Source organism: Anopheles arabiensis, chromosome 3, assembly GCF_016920715.1.
Source record: "Anopheles arabiensis isolate DONGOLA chromosome 3, AaraD3, whole genome shotgun sequence".
NCBI classification, from domain to species: Eukaryota; Metazoa; Arthropoda; class Insecta; order Diptera; family Culicidae; genus Anopheles; species Anopheles arabiensis.
In genome coordinates, this window is record NC_053518.1 from 61,592,663 (window position 1) to 61,602,086 (window position 9,424).

General features: G+C 37.2%; 1 protein-coding gene across 2 annotated transcripts; it reads right to left on the reverse strand.

Moving 5' to 3' along the window:
• Positions 1-2,850: 2,850 nt before the first annotated feature.
• Positions 2,851-3,899, reverse strand: LOC120903604. 2 transcript variants are annotated; one of them, XM_040313129.1, is made up of 3 exons: positions 3,813-3,867; positions 3,529-3,711; positions 2,851-3,412 (listed from the first exon to the last, which is right to left on the reverse strand). In XM_040313129.1, the coding sequence occupies exons 2-3, from the start codon at positions 3,704-3,706 to the stop codon at positions 3,099-3,101; spliced, it is 492 nt and encodes a 163-aa protein (XP_040169063.1). In that variant the 5' UTR covers positions 3,707-3,711; positions 3,813-3,867; the 3' UTR covers positions 2,851-3,098. The 2 variants fall into 2 exon arrangements, with proteins under 2 accessions (XP_040169063.1, XP_040169062.1); XM_040313128.1 differs by having other exon boundaries at positions 2,977-3,412; positions 3,529-3,746; positions 3,813-3,899.
• Positions 3,900-9,424: the final 5,525 nt, after the last annotated feature.

Sequence of the window (9,424 nt, forward strand, 5' to 3'; positions counted from 1 at the left end):
GTGGCACGTCCGCCGGGCAATTAGCCAACCACCGGTTGTTCTGGGTGTTAGCCTTCTGGTCCTGGCAGAAGTTTTTTTCATCACCTTCACCGTGTTCATCGAACACTGCACTAGTCATGGGAAAAATGATTCTTTTTAAAGATCAGGTGCGGTCCAGTTCGCTCAGTGAAATGAACTGAACGCGCGCGGTGATTCTTTCGCACGCCTGAGGTGCGGTACGTTTTTAAATATCGATTATATGCTGCAAAAATATCCACCCAATTTTATTTTTTTATTTTTATAAAGTTACATTTACAAACTTAGAAAAAAGAAATCAGTTGTTTTAATGCTCAACTAAACTTTAAATTTATCACGATTTGTTTTATTTTCTTATATCATTATTCATTTTGTGTTCTGTGGTTAACTATAGTCCATGAGGAGAATCTTCTTCATAAATTCAAAGCCGACATGGGGTGCTCCAAACATATGGAAAATTACCTGCAGTTTCGGTCTGGTGAAAAAAAAACTACTAGAGCGAGAGTGTATTGCTATTTTGCGGAACGGGAAAGAAGACATGGATAACAGAAACTTTCTCGTTCTAGTTAACACACTATCAGATCGAAAAAGCATGCTGATTTTCTGAGTAGGAGAATGAACTTCGCACCGCTTGCGGTGGTTTGTTGCACACTTTCATGATCGGTATGGAGAGTTTCCGCACGGAGAATCAATACCGCACCGCTAGCGTGCGGAGATGTATCGGACACTTTCATAGTCGATACCCAAGTAACATTTTAAATCTTATCATAGTTTTAACGTTGTTGTTACGGTTATTCCATTAAGCCTCCCTTTTTCATTTGAATGTCTTATAAGAACTAATAAGACTACAATAAAACACACTTAAGACTGAAAGGGCCCATCTACAGAACTCTGTTAAGACTACTTGTTAAAACCATTTCTAGACCTTTAAGATGTGAGGCGTAAATAAATTATCAAAATTACAGCTTATTGCTATGGATATGTTCTTGAGACGGCAATGAAGTAATGATTATGAAGTCCTTATAATTGTTGAGAATTATTTGAGAATTATTATGTTGTCTTAATATTTTTTCTGATTCTGAAATCGCTCGCGTATGAGCAGAAATCCATGCCAAGAAAATTTCACTGTTGAAATACAATATAATAATTTAAAAAATATCAAATGGCCCTAATAATCAGCAACTTTTTAGATTAAAAATAAATTATTTTAAATATATAGTTTTCATTGAAACGCCCTGAATTTGCACAAAAAGCTTTTTCAAGGATGTGGCATAATAAAAATGACGGGTAAAACATTTGGAAAATTGCCATTTTTCTATTTGTCTTGTAAAATATGAATTGGTTTATCTACACATCAACATGGCTGACACATTTTGGATACACAAATCAACAATCTCATGCATTAAAATGGATTCCATTTTCTTAAAATCAAGAGGACTTTCCTGATCACATGTTCAGTCGATTTGTAGTGCTGTATGTGTGACTAAGATAGTTTTAAACAGCACATAGCTTTAGTAAGCACTTGTGCAGATTAACAAGTTTTAAGTCTCTCCAAGTACAGGTAGTGTCCGAAATACGCGCAAATTTACACAATCGTGGATTTCTGAATTTGACAGTTCTTTTCACAAATTTTATTGATTTGGTACAATATCAGTTAATAGCAACATGATTAAAAAAACTAAAATTGTTTAGAATTTGAATAATAACTACCCACTGCAAGTGGGTTTAACTATATAATGGCTTAAATATATAATGGCTGAAAACCGCTTCTTCACGCTTTGCGTTAATAGCGTATCTTAGATGCAGCCTGTATAGTTTGTCCCAAGTTCCCTTCATACAAGACTTAATAAGCAATTATTAAGATCAGTTGATCTTGATGTCCCAGTCTCAAAATAACGAGTCTTAAAACATGCTTAAGGATACGTTTACTGGATGGTTCAAGCCAGGCATCTTTTAAGTCTTATAAGACAGTCTTATAATCGCCTTCAGAACGTTTTAAAGTTTTAACAACTTCAAAGACTGTTAAGCATCTTCAAAATACATGTTAAAACTATAATGCTTAATACACTCATAGTAAAGCATTCTTTAGACATGTTTAAGTGTAAAAGCTATAGGAAATGTTTCTTGGGTAGGGAGAGCGTCCGCACAAAGAATCAATACCGCACCGCTAGCGTGCGGAGATGTATCGCACACTTTCATAGTCGACAGGGAGAGCGTCCGCACGGAGAATCAATACCGCACCGCTAGTGTGTGGAAGAATCAATTCCATTTATCTGGCGGTGCGGTACTCGTTCACTCAGTGTAAAGATTGGAATGAATCATTCAGTTCTGATTCATTTTGCCCATGTCTGCACTGCACGCACTGCATGATGTCGCAGTTGTCGCGTCCGGTGCGGATCATCATGATGCATGTGATCCGCTTCCACAATGTACTCTTTTTTGGCATTTTTTACCACGGGATGTTTTCGCTGCTTGTTCCGTACACTTTTAGCTGTCGTATGCCAACTCGATCACAAGTTATAAACAAAAATCTAACTGTCAAAATTATCCCGAAAGCCCTGTATATCCGGTCTTGTATGAGCTGACGCATCTATAGAATACACCGTTGGGCTCTAGTCCTAGTATCCACCTAAAATAACTATTATGCTATTTCTTTGCTTTTTTTAATCTCAATTTTATAAAAAGCTAGCGAAATTAAACATAATAATATTTAAAAAATTACCTTTAACAATTTAAAGAATTAAAGAACATAAAAAAAAACATAATTACGCTACTATTTTGTTAGTCGATAAGTGTAGGTAAGAAAGAAGTATTAAAAACTACCACAAACCATCATTTGCAGAATGATAAATTTTATTTAAAGTTTATTACATATTCACACGGTGCTTTCCGTCATAAAACTTCCATGCGCTGGCATACTATCATAATGGTAAGTAATTATTCCATTCGCTTCGAATTCGATTCGATTATAAAGCTCAAAATCTATTACGCTACTGTTTGCTCACAAGTCTCTTGGCTGCTCATTTATCCCTTAAAGTTTTGTTTTGATCTTTTTAACAAATAAGATGTTGTACTATAATATACTAAGTGGGCACCACTCCCGGTGCCACCACCTTACAATAGGACAGCAGCTGAGCCATACTGCAATCCTCCCGGCAGCATTCGTCCGCGACATCTCTTCGGAACCGTGCCTTCAAGTGAGGTACCATGAACCGATGGTAGGGTTTCTGCCTGAACCACAGCGAAGGTTCAAACTCATCCTCCACCGGTTCCAAGTGATTGTAGCGTGATGGCACATTAAAGTTCCTTTTAAACCCATTCTCACTAAAGTTTTCTCCGGCCCAGTCTAACTGCGAACCTAGGAACTGGTTTGAAGTCACAGGGCTATAAAATTCAACTACAAAAGATAAAAATTGCTTCGTTCACTCTTACGCAGACATAATAATATGATGATGTAATGCAATAGGTATAACTTTAGGCGGATAAAAAGCACACTTTTCTCATTTCTGTTACCTGTGTTCTTTCGGAGATCTTCTAATGAAAAATATTCCACACACAGCATGGCAAGTATCTTCGGCAGCTGATCACCACAGTACCGCTTTGCGCTTGCTGGTTGTAAGCTTCCGACAGCAATCAACAGCACCAGCAGTACTCCAACATTCATGAACGTGTTGTGTGGAAATTTCATCATCAGAGCTGCAATCCAAGCGGTTGCAAACCCGTTTTACTACCTTCAAAATTAATGAATTTACTAAGCTTTGGAAAGAAACACTCTATAATACCTTACCTTAACTTACCTTTTATCTTTTCCCACTAGCTGTTGCCTGTTTAGTTAACCGTCCTCAGCTTGTCGAACAGAATGAACTTTCTGCAACAGTGGCACCGTTTATATAGTGCACTATAATCTGTACATTTATTTTTAAATCCTAACAGCGACGTGTGCAAGCATCTTGCAGACATCCTGGAAATCGTCACTACAGCAGAATGAGCGCTACGCTTCACGCCGCATAAATAGATGCACACAGTGGCAATATCAGTATGGACAGAATTTCTCTTAGTTTGCTATTAATTTATCTAAAACAGAGATAGCAATCTAAAATGTATAACATCAGCAAGGATTTTTACCTTATTTATTATGTCACTTCAAATGATGGTCCTTATTTGTCTTAGATATTGTTAATTGTTTCCGTAATATAAACTCTTGTACGACAAAATGTAAAAAATGTGTACAATGTCGAGCTGTGTTCTGCACGTCGACGATGACATCGTTTGCCTCTTATTATGGAGGTGACACTGTGTACTGCTTGTCCAACACTATTAATGCAATGTGGTGCACTCAAAAGAGGCTAATTTTCCGAGAAACATTGTGCTTGCTTGCTTGCGTTACCATGCAGTTGTAAGAAAACAAGTTGTTTCCAGGTGTGAATTGTTTTCTATCGACTAAAATTTTTTTAGTACAATGTGTATTTGTTTTCCGATTGATGAACTATCAACAACAATATTTTGGAATTCATAGAAATATTAAAATTTAAAGAAAAACAATAAATACAGTATTAGTTTAGTTTAGTTTAGTGTGTGTTAAAAGATGGACTCAAATTGTGTTCACAATATACAATCGATAACAAATAGAACATTTATGTATACGTAATGATTGGACACATTTCGAACACTTAAACATGAAGTCAGCCCTGCTATCGTCATTCCAGGCTCGTAGAGATCGTCAACTGAATTTAGTAATAAGTATCTTAGTAAAAAATTGATTTCCATCCAAGGATGCAAGCACCTAGTGGATCAATCATACGTTGAGATGTCTTTTACAGTATATCTGTTATGCAAAGTTATCATAACCTATAACCACAATTAGGCCAAATTGACCGTTGAATTAAATAAATAAATAGCGCTGACGACATTGACATCTTTGAAATTAGACATTTTTTCAATTATAATTGATTTTAAAATGAAAACTGGGAGTGTATGCAAAATGTCAAAGCATTCGAACATCAACAATAGAGAATTATAAATGTTGATACAGAACTGCAAGAATTCAATCGCTCACCAATGGGCGCAGGACAGTTTTTAGTGAGCGATAAGCATGAAAGAATCAACAGATGAGCGTTGGTGACCAGTCGTATGGCTGGTTTGCACAATATATAGCTGTTGAATTGATTATTTGATAGCATTATTTGAATTCATAGTAATATTATCTGATGTGTACATCGATATTAGGATAAAAAAATATCGGTTTCGATAAATCGGTTTAAATATTAAGGACGTATTCCTGTTAATTTTTACGAATGAATACTTGAAATTCTGATGAAGAATACATCGTTATTGGTGCTGTTAAGGCCCTAACACATTGGGGAATTTGGAATGTAATTAATACGTCAAACGGCGTTTGACAGCTTTTACCTCGCCAGGAAAAATGAATTGGTGTTGACTAATGTATATTCTGAAATGAAGGAGAATTCCTCTTTCATAGTGTGTTTTGGAAAGGAACGTATACAGCAGATCCGAAAGTGTCTTCGTAAAACAACCCCTTCGGCAAAACAATATTTTAAATAGATCGCTAAATTTTACATAAATTCCGTTCCGTAATACCGAGCGTGTTTTTTCTGTCAGCAGATTGCGTCGACGACAAATAAATTTCAGAATTATTCTTGTAATGTGATAGGGCCTTTAGATGTGTTAGATTAAAGTGGAATTCGGCTGTCAAAATCTAATCTAGCGAGCTTTACGACATTCGACATTATCTTCTCTCTAGTGTAATAACGCGCAGGGAATCTGAAATGGAATTTGATTCTTTTTTTTTCTTTTTCAACGACATAAAAGCCTGTTAACACGTTGACAGCATATATTTGTTTGTTCAGCCTTGCATTAAAGTAAAATAGGGTCTTATTTACGTTTTTTGGATCTCTGATAGTTATATTCCTACATAATGTCCATAGGACAATCCGAATTCATTTTTTGTGCCATGGTAACTTCTATCAAAAGCATTTTGATTTACCACTTCCAATTCAATTTACTAAATCTAATAGGACTTTATAGGGTCAGCAGGTTGCAATTTCCTATTAATTAGACACTTTTTATCATTATTTTCCTTCTTATATTTTTTTAAATGTATTTTTTATTTCTTTTGTAAGCCTCATGTTTTTTTGTTTGTTACTTATACTAAACAGCACACCATCAATTCATCAATTTGTTTTAGGTAGATAGTAAACGTAATGTTTCCAAGCCTCTATCCAGGTTTTCTTTTTTACATAGAACTAAAACTACATATTTTTCATTATAACTAGTTTGTTTTGCTAACACAAGTACTAAGACAATTCACTTATTTACGTTAAATGGTTTCTATTTTCCAACAGCATTCACAATTTGGAGGAGTACCATTTACCATTCAAACAAGTTTTCTCAGAATAGTTTTTTACTATTGATAATTTCATAGTACACACTACTTTCTTTCATCGTTCTTTTTTTGCATCGGTAATATTTTTCCATTAAGCCGGTCTCATAGTACAGTCGTCAACTCGTACGACTTAACAACATGCCCGTCATGGGTTCAAGCCCCAAATAGACCGTGCCGCCATACGTAGGATTGACTATCCTGCTATGGGGGGGGGGGGGAATCAATAAGTCACTGAAAGCTAAGCCCACAAGTGGGTACAGGCAGGCCTTGACCGACAACGGTTGTTGAGCCAAAGAAGAAGAAGAAGAATTTTTGACATTTTGGTATAGCATTGCATCGATTTGAAATTTCGTACATATAAATGTTTGGCTTTTTTGTAGATTCCTGTGAGATTCCTGTATGTAAATGGGGCATATACTAATTATGTTACGATTGTTTTATACACGGCTAAACAACATGACAAACATGTTTTGTTAGGAGCGATAGTTATTTTGTCTGATGTTTTGTTTATTAAAGGTATACTGTGTCTTTCTGCGCGCAAGGATGCTGGCTGCCAACCGGTCATTCTACAGCCTGAAAAATCAGTTCACCTCTAAGAACCTGTCGCGACGGACGAAGGATTATATAGTACCTATATAGTACCGGTACTCATATACACTATCCAAATTTGACTAAACCCTCTTAGCCGCGTTCAAGAGGAAAATGCTCAGAAGGATACTTGGCCCCGTATGTGTGGAAGGGCCATGGAGCATCCGTTATAATGATGAGCTATACGAGACGTACGGCGACCTCAGTGCCGTACAGCGTATCAAGCTCGCCAGACTCCGGTGGGCTGGCCATATCGAACGCATGGAAACCCTCCGTTCCTAGCTCGTAAAGTCTTTTAAGGTCGGGATAACGAATTGACAGACGAAGGCGCAAGACCGTGAGCGGTTTCGAACTCTCCTGAGGCAGGCCAAGACCGCAAAGCGGTTGTAGCACCGGACAAGTAAGTAAGTGTCTTTCTTTGTAATGACTATTAGTTAAAAGAGCTTTCAAGTTTAGGCGAGAGTTTATTAAATTTAAGTTCCTTGTATTTTTGGCATCGCAAGTTATTTTAAATATTGTATAGATTGGTAAGGTATTTGGACACAGTTTTCTATTGGTTTAAATATTCTGCCCGTATGGAATGAGCTGATTGTTGGATTGGAACTCACATAAAATAGCCTTAATGTGAAAGAATTGTAGCAGTTTTTTAAAATGTATATGTATGGATACGAGATGTACGGCGACCTGTCGTACAGCGTATAAAGCTCGCCAGGCTCCGGTGGGCTGGCCATGTTATACGCATGGAAACGGACGACTCAGCCCGTAAAGTCTTTTTAGGCCGTCCACAAGGACAGAAGAGGCGTGGTAGGCCCAAATTGAGGTGGCAAGATGGCGTGGAGGCGTCCGCCATTAAGGCCGGGATAACGGACTGGCAGACGAAGGCGCGAGACCGTGAGCGGTTTTCGGACACTCCTGAGACAGGCCAATCCTACGCAAAGCGGTTGTAGCACCGGATAAGTAAGTAAGTAAGTATGTATTTCTATGTATCATCATGATTTGTGCAAATAATCGTTGCTTTTCAGTTTCTTCTTCTTCTTCTTTGGCTCAACAACCGTTGTCGGTCAAGGCCTGCCTTTACCTCTTGTGGGTTTGGCTTTCAGTGACTAATTGATTTCCCCCCATAGCAGGATAGTCAATCCTACGTATGGCGGCACGGTCTATTTGGGGCTTGAACCCATGACGGGCATGTTGTTAAGTCGTACGAGTTGACGACTGTACTACGAGACCGGCCTGCTTTTCAGTTTAAGTAGACCATTAATCTCAAAGAGTTTGTTGATGTAGTGAATGTGTTCAAGATAACGGCTGGTATTATTGAATCCGTTCGTAGCGGGAACGTACGGCGCTCACATGAAATTCTAGGGATGGCAACACATTTCTTGAACCCGGTCCTACAACGCCGCGGTGAATAACTGTAGCAACCATCTAGTACGTTAGGAAAATGAGTGTCGGGACGTACGCAGCCGCTACGTACGGATTCAATAATACCAGCCAACGTCTTAGCTGTTGGTAAGATGTGTGTACGATGTTGCTGCGATGGTCGATGTTTGTACCAAAATTTAAAATAAAATTAAAAATAGAACAGTCAGCCCGATCCTTAGCCTGAAATTTTGAAATTCTAAATCCATTAGAATGACAATAAACTCCGAAGAAGAAAATGTATGAATGAATCTAAAAATGTTTGTAAATAATTAAACGTGAACCGGTCCGATGGCAAGAGGACTAAGAGGTCGCTCAATACCTTATGGATTGAAAGTACATAAAGTCAGTGGAAAGCAGTAGTAGGTCGATAGCAGACTTCCCCCCATCAACTACTTTATTTTGAAGTTGCAATTAATCATTTGAATCATATTTTACCAGGAGTGATCATTTGGCTTATTGTTCGCTATTGTAGACCTTATAGACAGACACTGGATCTTTGGTTTGAAAATAAGACGAAACTCATTTATAATAAAAAGCAAACTTATCTGACCTCTGTGAAAGTGAATTACGGTAATGCTGTTAAATAACATAGTCAAAGAGTTTTTGTACTATTTATACAATTTGGCAAGGCTAAAAAAAAATAATATTTTTAATAGAAAATTATTGTACAATAGAGATTTCTCTCTTTCCTCGCTCCTGCCAAGTAACTCTCCAAAATCCCAAATTTCTAATGATCGTGGTTCAAAAACACTTTTGTTTTTCATTTATTTCTCGCCTTGAATGAATGTGTAATTGTTCAATAATATTAAACTTAAATTGCATTAATTCAATATTTCACGTCAAAAATATATCGATGGACAAGACGAATAGAACAGCTTAGCTATGTTTAAAAGTACAAAAAATGGACCAAAAATTCAGGATGAATCTGATTGTGGAGGAAGAAAAGAAGTAGCATTAGTTTCTCTCATACATACGCCAAGTGAACCAAACAACACTAAA

What these genes read in the sequence shown, in the direction of transcription:
- LOC120903604 (XM_040313129.1), bottom strand. Translation starts at nt 3,706, where the DNA reads ATGATGAAATTTCCACACAACACGTTCATGAATGTTGGAGTACTGCTG. An exon ending in AGATCTCCGAAAGAACACAG is followed by an intron (nt 3,413 to 3,528) that starts GTAACAGAAATG and finishes TATCTTTTGTAG; the next exon opens with TTGAATTTTATAGCCCTGTG.